This window comes from Lacerta agilis, chromosome 12, assembly GCF_009819535.1.
Source record: "Lacerta agilis isolate rLacAgi1 chromosome 12, rLacAgi1.pri, whole genome shotgun sequence".
NCBI lineage: Eukaryota > Metazoa > Chordata > Lepidosauria > Squamata > Lacertidae > Lacerta > Lacerta agilis.
In genome coordinates, this window is record NC_046323.1 from 43,196,114 (window position 1) to 43,212,893 (window position 16,780).

Here is a 16,780-nt window from a genome sequence, read left to right on the forward strand (position 1 = left end):
AGTAGGAAAAAGTTTTGCTGTTGCTATAGTTAAGCAATGGGTGGGAGATGGATACCCTTGCCAATCTACCGCAGATCACCCGGAAATCTACCAGTAGATCCTAATCTGTCTCTTACCCTGCTCTCCACTGTCCAGATCTAATCTAACCCACCCCCTGCATAATGCAGCAAAGTCTTGCACAGAGCTAGAATTCCCTTCCTTATCTTAGGGAGGAGTAAAGTTGATGAAACATTGCTTCTGATGTTTGGGCGGCACATCCCATCTTGGCTGAAAGGGTACAGATTTAACAGGGACATACGTAACAGCAGAGAGACGGGAGGCTGGGGACTAGTAGAGCTTGATACTCCTACATGCAGCAATTCGCTGGCAGACTCCCACTTTCTGCCAGTGAGCATTGTTAGGCACGGGTAGAGGATCTTGTGACAGTGTCATTAGGTGGCAGAGCACCAGGCTCGCTACTTCAGTTCTGTGTAGGTGCAGAGCTGCTATGTAGATAACAATGCCCTGCATTGATAAGAACACACTGAGTGGATGACATCAGTGGCCTGTGCTGAAATATCAGGCCCAGAGCCTCTGCTGCTGCCTTGTGACACCCACAAGCAAGAGTTCAAGGGCTGTTTCCCACGCTCAGTGGCTCCTTGCAGCAAAAGCTGGTAGTTTGTTATCAAAGCGCAACTCAAGCTGCTGCTTCGTACATAGGAAGACGGAGTTGGCTTGCACGATCTTAATCATATTTACTCAGAAATAAAACCCCACAGGTTTTTATAGACATTGCTCTCTAGCAAGTCTTCTTAGAGTTGTAGCCTGAAACTCTGAAGCTGGGGAGAAAACGTCAAGAGATTGTTGGCACTCTTTTAGCTCAAAAGAGGATATTTCTAATTTGTGACTTCCTACGGCGCGGGTTGCGCTGTGGTCTAAACCACAGAGCCTAGGGCTTGCCGATCAGAAGGTTGGTGCTTTGAATCCCCACGACGGGGTGAGCTCCCGTTGCTTGGTCCCTACTCCTAGAAGTTCGAAAGCGCGTCAAAGTGCAAGTAGATAAATAGGTACCGCTCCGGTGGGAAGGTAAATGGCGTTTCCGTGTGCTGCTCTGGTTTGCCAGAAGCAGCTTTGTCATGCTGGCTACATGACCCGGAAGCTGTACGCCGGCTCCCTCGGCCAGTAAAGGGAGATGAGCACCGCAACCCCAGAGTCATCCGCGACTGGACCTAATGGTCAGGGGTCCCTTTACCTTTACCAGTTACGTTCTTTTCACAGATTCAAGCTCCGGTTCCTTCATTTTTTTTTGCCAATTGACAAAAGAGGGACCTAGAACTCCACTGACTGCAGAACTTGCAGCCTTTATAGTTCCAAGTCTTCTCAGAAGTTGGTCCCATTGGGTTCAGTGAGGCTTATGCCCATGTGAGTGGGTATATGCTTGCAGCCCTGCAATCCTATACCCACTTATAAGATACAGGGGGAGTAAGCCCCACTGAACTCAGTGTGACTTGCAGATACATATAGGATTGCACTGGTACCCTTTGTCACAAAAGTAAGCAAAATATAGTGTTTCCAACTAACTAGAAGTAACAGCACGGTTCAGTTCCTGTGTCTTTTACAGCAGCTTAATCTGTAAAAATCAGTAGGTGGAGTTTTTCTTCTTGGCAATGAGATAAATCAATGTCTGCAGATCAAGCCATAGTCACAGACTCAGTGTATTTGGACTGGTAAAAATGTTGGCAGCCCAGGCAAAGGAATGCATGGCATAGCAGCATGTCTCCCCAGAAAGGAAGAACCAATAACCACATCCAAAATAAATGACTGTACCCTGGGTGGGCCCCCATTTCGCAGGGATTGATTGTTAATGGCATCAGCATACCAGTTTCCATGGCACTGCAAGCCACCTCACTACTTGATAACAGCAGGCTAATGACCCTGAAGACACAAGAGGGTACAAATCCTATAATTCAACCGCTTTGATCATAGCACATAAACTGCTTTATCACCTGTCACTACCAATTAGCACGTGTCGTTATCCTGTTGCTAATAGACACTTGGCACCAAAATTAATTATATAGTCATAATACCTAAAATCTGAGCATTCCCAGCAATTCTCACTAAGCGCATCTGCGATTTCTCTAGCAAGCAATGACAGCGGGCCAAGTTAGACCCTAGAATAGTTTAACTTAACCTATAACAATCAAATATGTATTAGATTCTTACTTATATTTGAAGGATGAATTTGCCTAAATTCATCATTAATGAATAATTAAATATTAGTATTATTGTCATCTGCAAAGGTGAAGCTATCACCATTTATAGGTTGTGTGCACATTCTGTCTTGTAAGTTTAATTGAAGTCAGTAGCCAGAATCCAGATGGTTAGCATGAGATGCCAAGCTAGTCTTTGGTAAGATAGCTGTAGATGTAGATGTAGATGTAGATGTAGATGTAGATGTAGATGTAGATGTACACACACACACACACGCACACACACACACACACACACACACAGCAAGAAAATGTTGCAGTTGAGGATGCCAGCTAGCCATGCCTTTTTACTCCATTACACCCACCCGTCAACTCTCAGGCCACTGAGCATGCTCAGTCTTCAATTAGGCTGTTTTTATTTTACCTCTTCTCTTTAACATCTTCTGCATTTCTGTAAACCTTTGGGTTCCCCCAAGCTCTGATCACCCTCCAAAAAAATCTCTTTGTGGACTGTACTGTCCTTGTTACATAAGGATTTAGCACTCGGGGGAATGAGTTCTCTATAAGTAAATAGGATATTAAAATAGCTATAAAGCATTGCTGGATATATGGAGGTGGTTGCATGATCCTCTGCCAGTGTGACGTTTCTCTCTCCAGATAATGTATTTGGGAACAGAATTGAATGTTAGGCTTCTCCATGGGAAAGAAAAATCAGGCTCTTGCCAGCTGTCAAACTGGGGGACACCCAAACAATATCTGCCTTCTTTGAAAGCTGAATATCCAGAGCAGAAATAAAGCACACATAACTCAGGGGGGAGAAAAGTAGGGCTGCAAGCCTTAATCAAAAGAGCAATCAGCTAAGGGTGCAACCCTGCTACCTGTGTGAGGAGGGCGGGTTGCTGGCTCCATCTCTGCTGAGAGGACAGTAATGATAGATATTGCCATGACAACATGACACCCTTCCCATTTCTCATAGGGCACGTGTGTGTGTGTGTGTGTGTGTGTGTGTGTGTGTAAACCTTCCCAAGCCCATAGGATAGCTGTGGTCTGTGGGGCCTCCCCATCTGGCCCATGCCACACCACCCTGCCTTGCCATGTGACAAAGTGTGTTTAGGTCTGTGAATGTATATGTCAGTGTGTATGAGGGAGGAAGTGGGTAGCCCTCCAAAAAGTCATCCGCAATGGAATGCTGGCCTCTGGCTCCCTACTGAGCCATATATTTATGCTTCCTAGGCCCCAGCATAAGTGGGATCTGCAGGTGGGGTCTGCATGTCAAGTCCTTGCCTCCCTGCTGGTCCGTAACTGTGAGCAATGTGGAAGAAGGGACTTCACTGTTTAGCCCTCACTGTATAGCTGCTTTCTCTTGGGTGGGTTGAGGGAAGGAGTAAGCCAGACCATCTTACAGCATCTTTCCTGCCCCACCATTCACATGTGTGCGGGTCTTTTACCCCCTCTCCTCCATTAATGTTGCATCAGATCATACACTAGTAATGTAGTTGATGGGGACTAGTTTTAATTACCACTCATGATTGATGCGGGTTAAGGAAACACTTGCTTGTTCTCCCCCCTCCCCCTGACTATTTTAATTCTGGTGTGTTTCTGTAGTAAGGGAAAGAGGAAGAAATCCTGCAGGCAGCATTTCATTCAGACGGCAAATAAATTATAAATTAACATATGCATCCTCAATATCTCAGGAAAGAAAGAATCAATATAGTGGGTTTTTGGGTAATGTGCAAAAGTGGTCTACGTTTAATTGGTTAAAAGACAGGTGGTTAATCAACTAAAAATTGGGGCTGGCAGACCTAGAAATAAGCCAACAGTACTGGCAGGAGAAGGATGCCCATGTCGAAAAGGTAAAATGAGATCTTTCTCTAGTCGGGTCTTTAAGCAGAAACAGGATACACATGTATCACAGATAATTTAGTGAAATGCATAGGGTCGAACTTGATGTCTTTAGAAGTCCCACATTTGGTTTGCACCAGATTAATCAGTATGAATTTACACTTTTTAGCAAAAGCAGTAAAAGAATAGGAGACCCAAGCAATATGATGAATAGGCTCATTCCCTTGCAGTCACATGGCAGGCTTCATAAGGAGGTTGAAAGAATCTTGGCCTACTAACATGGAAACTTTAAATATTTACTAGGTAACACTTGATTGTACTGAGAAAGGCATGCAGTGCTGTGAGCCAAGGTGGAAGTAATAAATCACCTACAGGCTACAGTGCATTAGGGTTTTTTTCTGTGTCTCTAGAACTGTGCTGAAATTACCAAGATATGGAAGTCTTTTCTGTAAAGGGGGAAAGCCTTGTTTATTGTATTCAATAAGAGACAGGAAGACTCGTTCCATGCTTAAAAGAGAGCAAGTTCAGTTTCCTCTGGACCTAGGAAGTTGCAGAACCTACAAGGAATCATTACATTATAAAGCTATCTATGCTTTTGAGGCAGTTATCTTTTCTTTTGTGAAGTAATGGAGTTGTTAGATTTGGAAACTGTACTTTGCTGCCACAGATGGATGAACTAGGAAGCAAACAGGCAGGTGGGAATATGACTACTTATTAACCACTGCAGAGATCTTCATTGCAATCCAGTGTCTGCACTGCAACTGTACTTTTTAGAAGAGAATTTACGCACCACCCTTTTCGCAAAACATCATAATATTGCAGGTGATATGGACCTCATCCTTTATTGGACTTCTGCTTTGTTAGAACATGAGGAGACACATTTCCTGTATTCTCTGCAGAATGCTACCCTCCTTTGTTGTCGGAAGTTCTGATCACCACAAGCTCACTTCATAATCTCTCCATGCATAGTGAAATTTTGGTAGCATAAATGATGTTGTGAACCTGCCCCAACGAGCAAGAGCGTTAAATAAAATTGGAAGTGTTTTTGTGTTGGACAGAATTAAAATTAATTGGACATTTACAGAGACAGACCCAGTGTTTCAACCCATATCATAGAATCATAGAATCATATCTGCTGCAGTCATATGGAAAGAAGTGGTTTAAGGAGCAAAAACGACATGTGAGCTGGAGGAACGGAATCGTCTCCATTCCCAGTGCCACCCCATCCGCTGGTTCCAGTAACAAGTGAGGCTGCAGGGAAGAACAATTCATTGGTGGAGGGGCTAATTAGTGGATGCAGGGAAGAGTTCCCCCCCCACACACACCCACGCTCCCTTTTTGGCTCTTGAAATCTGACCGTCACCCTGCATTCTACATGAATGCACAGAATCTGACCTCAAGGACAGAGAGAGCCTGAACATCAACCAGGGAGATCTCACTTAAACTTCTGAACAGTCACGAAGCCTTCTGGGTGATCTTGAGGTTCTCACTATTACTCATGTGATCCACCTCTCCAGGTTGTTGTGAGGATAAAACTGTGCAAAGCATTGGCTTAGTAGTAGTAGTAGTAGTAGTAGTAGTAGTAGTAGTAGTAGTAGCAGCAGCAGCAGCAGCAGCAGCAGCAGCCACATCTACTTTATCCCTAACTTTTACTATTTATGATCAGGCCACCTAGAATAAATGCTTGACAGGTTGAGTAATGAATCTTTGCACAGGCATCCTCTGCACAAGTCAAGCAATTAGCCTTCCCAATCTTGTCACTTCATTTTGCACTGCTTATATTGATTCTCTAAGAATAGCAAGAAGCACAAATTGAATCCAGTGTATGAGCCAACCAACCAAGAAGGGAAAGAAGATCAAAGGAAAGGAAACGGAAGGGTAATATCTGCTAGCATACAGCAGAGTGGTTATGTTTTATTCAGTGGGTCATATTTTTTATTCTGGCTTTTCTTAAGAAGAGAGAAGCAGCCAGGAGAAGCAGAGCAACCCCCACAAAACAATAGCAACCCCATTTTTAAAAAATATAAAGGAACCTGAAAAAAACCCTGAGAAGCGGCTGTACTGCGTTCAAACTGAACAACAGAGAAAATACAATCTGAACTGTAGCAGCAGATACAAAACAACAGTTTATACTCCAAAGGTTTGTCTTCAGAGGAATGCCCTGAAATCCTTTTTAAAAGTTAATAAGGACATACATTGGATAAAATGAGCGGATACATTATTATCTGCCTGTTCAATAGGCCGTTGTAGGCCATGGGTCTAAGCATATTTACTAGGAATTAAAATTTGATTTGACTTCCCAATAAACAAGTGTTTGGGTTAGATGTTGGTGGTGCAGAATGCTTTGTTGAGAGCCAGTGTGGTGTAGTGGTTAAGAGCGGTAGACTCGTTATCTGGGGAACCGGGTTCGCGTCTCCACTCCTCCACATGCAGCTGCTGGGTGACCTTGGGCTAGTCACACTTCTCTGGAGTCTCTCAGCCCCACTCACCTCACAGAGTGTTTGTTGTGGGGGAGGAAGGGAAAGGAGAATGTTAGCCGCTTTGAGACTCCTTCGGGTAGTGATAAAGCGGGATATCAAATCCAAACTCTTCTTCTTCTTCTTCTTCTTCTTCTTTGTTGATAAAAAAAGGAAATTTCTGAATTCTTCCGCAGAACAGTACCTGTGTGGTAGAGTATTAACACCCTGATTTTACCTGTGTGGAATTGAAAATAAATGCTAGCCCTATATTACACTAATACTGGATTCCCCCCCACCCCCGGTGAACAGTTCTCTGTTTGAAGGTGCTCTCTCTCTCCCTCTCTCTCCCTCTCTCTCTCTCTCTCTCTCTCTCTCTCTCTCTGAGTTGTCCAGTCCAGATTGTTAGCAGTTTCAAGTCTCAGAGTGGGGGAAAGCTTCCCTTTCCCTGTTTTTAGGACCCTGAGACTGAGCAAGCTGCAGTTACGTATATTAGAAGATGGCATGGCTTCTTTTCAATTAAGCAAATACTCGATAAGGAAAACTATATGTGGAAGTGTACTTTATGTAGTCTGGAAACTTGGCATAAATGGTCTTGAGCTCTTTTTCTGAGAGCATAAATGGTTAAAGCCAAGATTTTATATTACTTGAATGCTAAGTATTGCGGCTTCTGTTTTGTGGCGTTGCCTAACTTGGGCTGGTTCACTGAATTTCAAACAAGCTTCTTGAACAGTTAAGTACAGATGCTTTCAGTTGATCTTATTTCCAAGTAATGTGTTCAGCATCCTGGCTTTTATAAGTTCACCCTCACTATATTTATTCAGAAAGTCTTTCATTTTGTTTTGTTTTCATCGGGGCTATTTTCCCAGTAAACTTAGTATCCTCATCATTGTTGCATTACACTAGAAATATACTTTCATACCCTCCATCAGTGAAGATGGTTCAAAATCTATCCTTTAAACAACAAACAAGATACAAGTACTTTTCTTAATCCATGTTTAGATGTCAAAAAACATAATCCATGTCTGTTTTTCCTTATTCTGTTCATTTTCCTGCCCACTTGCTGTCTCTCAGCAAAAGTAATGTGTCTTCAAAGAGAGCTTGTCTTTCCGAAACATGACTGTAATCTTAAAGGCTATTTCACAAATGCATTCTACTTGCTGTGATCTAATTTTGAGCCTTTATTAGCTAATATAACTATAGAAATGTTCTGTATTTATGGCATAAAAGCCAACACAGGCTTCAGAATCGGATCATTTACATGCTTTCCAACCAGTCTCCCTTTTATTTCTCAAAAGATGTAAAGGTTAGACCCAGATACAGTCATACTTTGAGTAGATCTATTGAAATCAGTGAGTCTTAAGTCAGTCATCACTAACTTTCAGTGGGTCGCTAAGTACAATTATATCTGTATCCAATCCCATGAATTTTATAAAGTAATTCAATAAGGCAAAATATATTTCTAAGATCAGTAAGTGATGGGGCTTCTCTGATATCCTTGGACCGTTTCTGTTGCTAGTACAAAATGCATTAAGTCTGAAATGCAGTGCATCATCTGATTAGTCTTGCTTTGTTTCCAGATAAGGTCCAAGTTGGATGGGAGACCAACTTAAACTATGCAGATTGGGGTTGAAGTGCTAACATCCCCTCCTTTTCTCCCTGGCAGTATAGCTGTGCTTTAACAGCTGCATGACAGGCAGAAATTCAGAATGGAAGACAAGCTTATAGTGGGAAAAACTAACTTGTGAATTTGCCAGAAGAAAGGGGAGCAGCCCTCATAAAGGAACATCACTTCTTTGAGCTCTACTAGAGTAGAGTTTGAATATTTGTTGAGACGGTAATCCAATTTAGTAATCCAATCCTATATAGTAGAGGTGGCTTACCTGCAGCTCTCCAGATGTTGCTGGACTACAACTCCCATCATCCCTGACCATTCACCATTCTGGCTGAGGCTCATGGGAAATGGAGTCCAAAAGCATTTGTAGCCCCAGAGTTTCCTCATCCCTTCTATATAGTGATGCTTTATAGGCAAATATGTTGAGAATGACTATGCTCTGGCATTTGCTGATCAAACTGTCTTTCTTTCTAGATTTGTATACTGCTTTAGATTACAAAAAGTGACTTCATAATAGTTTACAATACACTAAAAACAATAAAACGGTTAAAACAACCAATCCAAATAATAGCAAAAACTAATGAAGAACAGCAGCACCAAATGAAGCTAGCAGCCAGAGAGACATCAAACTGAAAAGGTTATAATCAATGTGTAAAACACGTTCTTTGCACTGTAGCTCTCTGCTTTTTCCATACAATAAACCATTCTTAGCACAGGAACTTGTTTCACAGAGAGTGTGTTTAGTATTATTGTAACACCTTTTAGCGCTAGTCCAATACATGCCTTCCTTCTTTATTTCTCTGAGAACCCCTGCAAAATTGGGTTCCTCCTCATCTTCCTCCTGATTATTATTATTTCCTTTATGAAGATGTGACGCATATTGAAGCAATATACCATGCAGTAAAGCATATATAAACAATTAAAAATGTAAAAACAGTTTTAAAATGTTTACATATTAAAAAAAGCTGAAAAACAAGTACACGTGAAGCAATGTTTTGAAGGGTGCATAAATATGACTCTGACTAAGGAATTTACATGGTCAAAGTTGCCTGTGTCCGTGACCTCTCCTGCTGGCATTCCAAACTGATATTTAGGTTTTCATTCCAGATGTTCATACAGAAGCAGTCCAGGCAGCTCTTGCAAAACATAAAGAAAGGAAGATGGCGGTGCCTATGCCATCCAAGCGACGGTCATTGGTGGTGCAAACATCGATGGATGCCTACACACCTCCAGGTAAGAAACTAACACCACATCCATCAATGTGAAATTTCAAAGCTTTTTTTAAAAGCAGTTTGCTAATCACAAGTTAGCATTAATTTAATATGATTGTATCACAATTGGATGCATTTTAAAGGTAGGGTTGTGGAACAGCCTCAGATTGGCAGTAGTTCCGGCCCCACTCAGAAACAGTGTGATAGGGTCACATTGCCCCTTATTTATCCAATATCACTTATGAATCATACAGATGGGCTTTCTCTAGAGCCCGATTTGAGGCGATGCCTACAGCTGTATTGCACGGCAAATCCTTGCGGGTACGAATTCATGAGCGTCTTTGTCCATGCATGTCCAATAAGGTGGAATCTGTCACTCACATTCTTCTATTTTGTGAACTTTATAGTGAAGAGCGATCTCGTCTTATACTACCCCTTTTATTAAAATTTATACCCTTGCAATATTATTTGGAATTTTCTCCCGAAATTTTACGTAAATTCCTTTTAGAAGACTCTTCGAGCTCAGTATCTTGTGCTGTGGCCAAATTTTGCACCCTAGCTATTAGAAAACGTAAATCCCTTTATTGAATAATATACTAATAAATTCTTTTAGTGCTGTTTTCTCTCTGGCCTTTTGGATTTTGCACTCCTGTGATGATGTTGCTCGTCTTTTGATTGGAGTTGTGTTGTTTTGTATTGCTGGCGCTTGCTGTAATAAACTGAACTGAACTGAACTGATAGGGTCATTTTTATTTGTAAATAAGTAGTTTTGTGATGAATGGGACTAACTTCCAAGTATGTTTGTATAGGATTGGAGCTAGGGCTGGGCAATATCTGGTTTTCAGAATCGCAATATATCGCCAGCAGAGACATTGGCTGGCTTCACGGTTTTTCCCACATTGTGATTTTTGCATGGTAAGCGCACATGCACCATGATTCGCAATTTATTGCTAGGTCAAAAATTATGAAACCGATATCATGATAAGGACTTGGTTTTGGATGATATATCACCCAGCCCTAAAATGCAAATCTATTTGCAATAGATTGCCAGGTCAAAAACAATATGGGCTTCAGACTGGTTTTGGACAATATATCGATAATTGGAGCCGAAATCAACCTGGATGCCTGGCTTTTTGTGCACGTCTGAGCAGCCCCACCTATTAAGATGCACAGATGGGGCACTGCTTAGAATCCCACTTCCATGGGAAATCATATCAAAGAAGCGCCTCTTCTGTTGTGGTGCTCAGGAACCACAGGACAACAATGGTTTGTATTTTTTTTTGCATAAGTCTAAGAGGTCCTTGTAGCCAAGAAGTTGAATGAACATAAATCTCACTGGATTCATTGGGATTTAACTGCAGCCAGGTCTGGGCATAAGTCTGGATCTTCATTCTGCCAAGCCTTCAGCGTCTGAGCATCAGACCAATTTGCACAGATTTTGCATTCAAACTGGGCTGAAATGATAACTTTTTAGTTGAAAGAGGAGGCTTTAAGGGTGCAGTTCCCTCCCAAACATTGCCTTTCTTGCTGCTGTTACCCCTCTCCAATTCTACTTCGGCCAACCTTGTGTCCCCCCCCCCTAAATATGACTACTTTTGAAGGCTAAGTGTACTTCTTGGGTAGAGAAACACTTGTGCTTCAGATGACTAATAGGGTAAACATAGCCTTATTTTGACAGATCTTCCTCCGTCAATTTTCCAGTTTTTGTCTTCTTCTAACAAAACACATAGTGGAACGTGTTGCATGCAATTCTGACTATGTTCAATTCAACTGTCTATATTACTGCTTTCAAATTGCTCACGTTTTTTTTTGGGGGGGGGACCCACTGTGCCTTGAACTGTGCCACTTTGTCTCTGTGTTCATTGTCTCTCCATTAAAGCTTTTGTCACCTTTTTGCAATCTTAGATACCTCATCTGGTTCAGAAGACGAAGGCTCTGTACAGGGCGATTCGCAGGGAACTCCAACGTCAAGCCAAGGGAGTATAAATATGGAACACTGGATCAGCCAAGCCATCCATGGCTCTACCACATCTACAACATCTTCATCTTCAACGCAAAGTGGCGGCAGTGGTGCTGCACATAGGCTAGCTGATGTAATGGCGCAAACGCATATAGGTGTGTTTACTTCCTGTTTTATCTCTCTTTCCTTTCCCCCTGTGCATACAGTGTATGTCCTTTGGACCTCAGAATGCCCTGGTTTTCTTTGAAAGGTTTTCTACCATTTACTGAAACAAGTGAAAGTCATTTAGGGCCCAGTTTGGGTATGTTTCTCATCAGCTCAGCTGTTTTCTTTAAAAAAAACAACCTCTGGTACTATTAATTGGATGATAGACTTTCAGAATTCAGAGAATGAGTGAGATAATAACTTTCTTAGGACCAAGCAAGGTTTACCATGGTGTTTGTAAGCTTTTGGATTGCACAGAACACTTCCTCATACTGGATATTCAAGGGTGAACATGGGAATATATACCATACTTTTCTATGAATAAGACTAGGTTTTTCAATTAAAATATCATCTTAAGAAATGCGGGTCGTCTTATACACGGATAGTGCATAGGGGTGACGGGGGACTTGTTCCTGCCGCGAGCAGGAGATTGCGCAAAAACCAACAGACAATCACGGAAATAATAACCCAATATGAAATGCACAAAGCCCTGAAAAACTCTGAAGTATGAAAATATATTAATGTATATTATACCAACAAATTGACTGAAAGTAACATAACTTAACACATATCTACAAGTGTCTCCTCAAAGGCATAGCCTATGGCATACTTTCCAAATATAATACGTGTTAAGTTATGTTACTTTCAGTCAATTTGTTGGTATAATAAACATTAATATACTTTCATAGTCCATACTTCAGAGTTTTTCACGGTTTGGTGAGCAGGAGATTGTGAGTTGCGCTTGGGCGGTGGATGCGGCAATGGTTGGTGTCTATTGGTTGTCTCTGCATGGATTGGCACAACTCTGGACAATCCTCCCCTTCAAAAGCTCAACAACTTCTCCCCATTTTCTTAATTTGGAGTCTCCCAAAATAGGGGGCGTGTTATACACAAAAAATATATAGTATATCTCTTTCTGAGCAAGCACATGGTATTAAGTATCTGTGAGCAGACTGATATTTTAGTCAAGATTGTAATGGGGGATGTTTGGGGAAAAAATGTGGCAGGAATTCTTTTTGTGTTCTTAAATTCTGTTCACGTGGCTAGCCGTGTCGAATGACCATGCATAGGAGGGGCAGAATGGGATCTGGGCAGCAGGCCCTGCTCCATCCTTTGCATGGTGAGGTGTGTTCACATTGAATGGGCCATACAAACATATAAGCTATTTGCCTGCAGTTGGGGCCCCTGCAAATGCAGGTTTTGTGTTGATGTGGAGAATCCTATATCTGTAGGGTCTGTTCAAATAACCAAATGATGGGGGCAGGATGTGCCAGTGGCTATCCTACTCTGCCCTCTTGCTTGAGATTTGTGACTGTACATGGGTGATCATCTGAGTGGAGCTAGACCTGCAAATCAGCACCTAGTTCATTGAAGGCAAGTGTCATCAATGCCCATGAGAATTACTTGTAAGTAAACATTCCAGCTTAATCCTTAACACGTTTACATGGAAGTAAATCCCACTTTTTTTTATAGGATTTACTCTTGATAATAAAGGGGGAGATGTCAGCGACGGTCTCTGAGGGTGGAAGACCATTGCAACCTAATGCAATTTATTCTTGATGATTTGTATTTGGTTCTATACATTTGAATTTTGTCCTATGCATTTCTGAGATTTACTTAAAATATGGCTTACTCTTAAGCCATTACAGCTTTAACTGGCCTAGAATTTTGCCTTGTATTGAGGTTTCACTAAGAAGCAATGGGGGTGGTTCTGAAAATACAAAAGCTTTCTCAGTGACCTTTTTTTTGTTTTTAGCCCTTTTAACTAGGATATGAGAAAAAGAAGACAAGGCCCTTGCAGCTTCCAAACGTGTGTAAAAGAGAGGATTTTTAGCAGGTGTAGCTTGCCATAATGAAATCCCCTCTTCTATGCAGCTATTAAAGCTGCAGGAACCCCCCCCCCCAAACCTTTTCTGTTCGAGTTGTAAGAAGAGAGGTGAAATTTAGGCACAGAAGGTACAGAGTATAAAAACTGAACTGGATGATATTTCAGTGTTTTGAGTGCTACATCTTGAACCTCTGTTCCTTCTCTTTTTTCCTGGGAAGTCTGGAAGACTCTTCCCCCTACTTTGGTCATCAAGCAGTTCAGCTACTTTGATACCTACATTTGGCCCTTGTAAAACGTAAACCTTCAGTCCTGTGCAAGCCACACTAACTCTCCAGAGTTTACTCCTACCATATGAAAGCTTGGGTCCTTAGTGTCCCAGGCTTGGCATTCCTGTGTTGTATTACTGAACATTACATAGCATAGAGACAGTTGGAGTACATGTTCTGTGGAAGAGAAGAGGGGCATGAACTGTTCCCCCCTACCTTAATGCTAGAGAGTGAAACCAAGGCTAATAATAATTTAAGCTGCAATCCTAAACCCTCTCATCTGGGTGTAAGCTCCAGTGAATTCAGTATGACATGGTTAGGCTTGCAAGTAGCCTTTCTAGAAGAAGTAGTGTAGGAAAACCTGAAATACTGTAGCTAATGCCATGCCTGAGAACTGAAATAAGGAGCTAGAAACAAACAAACAAACATTTTGGATTTTTCCTAATTTGAAGTGTTTCCTTTTGCAACTTTTTTTTTAAAGTCCTTATTTGTCTTGGACAATTGGCAGGTGTCCTTATTAGGCTGCAATCCTATGCACATTTTCCTGTAAGTATGCACCAATGGAGCACAATGGGATTTATCTTTAAGTGGGTATGTATAGGATTGCCCTATTAATTTCTCTACAATATTAATTTTGTTCTACTTAGCAACTTCTCCCCATCCTTAAGTGAATGCTGCATTCCTTTGATGTAACTCTCAACTTGAAGCTTATCTCTGCTCTCCAAAATATTTTTCAGGAGCCTCTTAGGTTCTCTACAGGTGATTGTCCCTATTTGGAATTCCTCTGTGACTTCCTCTTGGAGTACAGGAGGAAGTTATGACGAATTAAATTTCATCCCATTTCTGAAAGGTTGCATTAGTCACAATGTCTGAATGTTGCATTTAAATATATCTTTATAAAAATAATGTGGCATGCTGTTAATTTTAGACTTGGCGCAGTAACCCTTGCTATTTCTTTTCTCGTATATGTTTGTTGGTGTTGGGGGAAAGATGTTATACTCAAGAGACTGATGCCTGAATTCATAATTCCCCAGAGTGTAGAGACCCTAGAAAGTTGGGTAGTGGATCAAATTCTGGACTCCTTTGCACCCTGAATGAAGAGCACTGGTTGTGATTAGAACCTACACACATTACATCTGTGAATGCAGGTCCTTCTGCTGCAAAGGGGGAGGGGGGGGAGATATCACAGGCTGGGTTCATGTACAGGTGCCATTCAAGGCAGGTGTGCGCACACATGATAAAGTGCACACAAACCTAATATAGGTTCCTCCAACTGATCCTTTTTACCAGAAGACTGTTGTGAGCCAACTGGGAGCCTATAGGTTCTTAAGTGTGTTTACTAAGAATATTTATACGCTTTTTTTAAAGCCCATAAATTGATTGAAGCAGACAAGTGGCTGATAAAGTGAATACAAAACCCAGAAAATGGGAGAGGGCCAGAAAAATCATACCTGATCCCATATAGGTCTACTAAAGCAAGTAATTTCCAGAGAACAGGGGCCACAACTGAGAAAGGCCTCTTGTGTGTTTCTGCCAATTGCAAGGGCCTAGCTTGATTGTTTTAGAAACGTAGGAAGCTCCCTTGGATTGAGTCAGTCCATTGTCCCAGCTAGCTCAGTACTGTTGTCTTCATCGGTAGTGGGTGAACCTCAAACTTGCAGGATCTACTTTGCTTTTGCACATGCACACGTTAAGGTCAGTGCATGGCAAATATGTCCAGGAAACAAGGTATTTATTCCCTCTCCCACAATCCCACCCACTCCATATTTAGAACCATAGAATTGTAGAGTTGGAAGGTACCCCTGAGGGTCAGTCTGCAGGAATCTCAACTAAAGCATCCATGACAGATGGCCATTCAGTCTGTGCTTAAAAAATAATAATACTCAGATGAAGCAGAGTCCACCACCTCCTGAGGAAGTCTGTTCCACTGTTGAACCATTCTTACTGTCAGAAAGTTCTTCCTGATGTTTAGTTGGAATCTCCTTTCTTGTAGCTTGGATGCATTGGTTCAAGTCCTACCCTCCAGAGCAGAAGCAAACAAATTTGCTCCATCTTTCATGTGACGACCCTTTAGAGATTTGAAGATGGCTTTTCTTCCCAGTTTGGGTGACTGCTCAGGCCTTCAGTCTTCATTTTGGAGGTTTCTCCAAACAGCAAGCATAAATAACACACGATGGGCTTGTCATGTGAATCACGTTTTCACTGGCTGAATGCACAGACTGATCCAAATGGCACTTTGTATAAAGGTGTCAAGTCACTAGTTCCCTTTAAAAAAAAAAAACCAGACTGTGAAAGGAATCGAAGGACCAGATTGGTACCAGACACGTCTGTAGTTTTGACTGAAGTTCAATTCCAGCTTCTTAATTAGATGGGAGACAGGTGCTCAGAGTGACCTCTCTCTTCATGATGGGAATGCAAGACGGGTCTCCTTAAATGCTTGTTAGCAGGTAGCGAATGGGAGTAAGCTGCTTTCAAGTTTCTCTCCCAGAGCAGAGAAATTGTACAAGCCTACATTTTTTATTTTTTGGAAAATGGAATAGAAAGTCTGACTTTAATAGGTCCAATGGTAGTTCTTTCTCTTATTATAAAGAAGAGAGATTCCTGCAGACTGTGTTCCTGCCCACAAGGTAGGATTTTAAAGAAAAGCAGTCCAGTAATCAGAGTGCTTCATTCATGCCCTAAAAATAGGACAGCACACTGGGGCAATCTCCCCTTCCCAGCACCGTTACTCAGAAATAACAATGTACTTTTGATGACGCTGAAATACAAATTCCCATGTTTCCCTTTGGAAAACACCCTCTGTAAATTACTCTGACTGTGGGAGACATGGTATTATGACAAACTGCAGCATTCTGAAAGTGCTAATTGTGACAAATATGAATTTTTCAAAGGCAGCACTCAATACCTCTGGCTGTGAAGAATGGAAAAATTCCATTCTGAACTCAGTAGGGATCAGGGTCCAAGGTGAAATCTTTACCCCCTTGTTCAGATGCTAAAGAACCCCCAAGGAAGAGTATCGAGCGGGTATGGGGGACCATAACAGGAAATATAACTGGGTTTCAGAGTAACCGCAAACTTGCCCAAGGGTTGTCCAGACCTCTTATGCAGTGCTATTTATTATTTGAATTGTGGTTTGTTGACTTACGCAGGTGTCCATAAATGCAGCAGGCAGAAATTGTTGCAATTGGAAATGAAGGGGGCATCCTAGA

The 16,780-nt window shown here is 41.8% G+C and overlaps 1 protein-coding gene across 5 annotated transcripts in view; it reads left to right on the plus strand.

The window, feature by feature from the left end:
* The window catches only part of DIP2C (disco interacting protein 2 homolog C), a 288,350-nt gene that overhangs the window by 181,650 nt on the left and 89,920 nt on the right, over positions 1-16,780 (plus strand). For all 5 annotated transcript variants that reach the window (XM_033165106.1, XM_033165108.1, XM_033165109.1 and 2 more), the window contains 2 exons: positions 9,210-9,335; positions 11,219-11,428. In XM_033165106.1, coding sequence (XP_033020997.1) covers positions 9,210-9,335; positions 11,219-11,428 — 336 coding nt within the window. The remainder of the gene's footprint in view (positions 1-9,209; positions 9,336-11,218; positions 11,429-16,780) is intronic.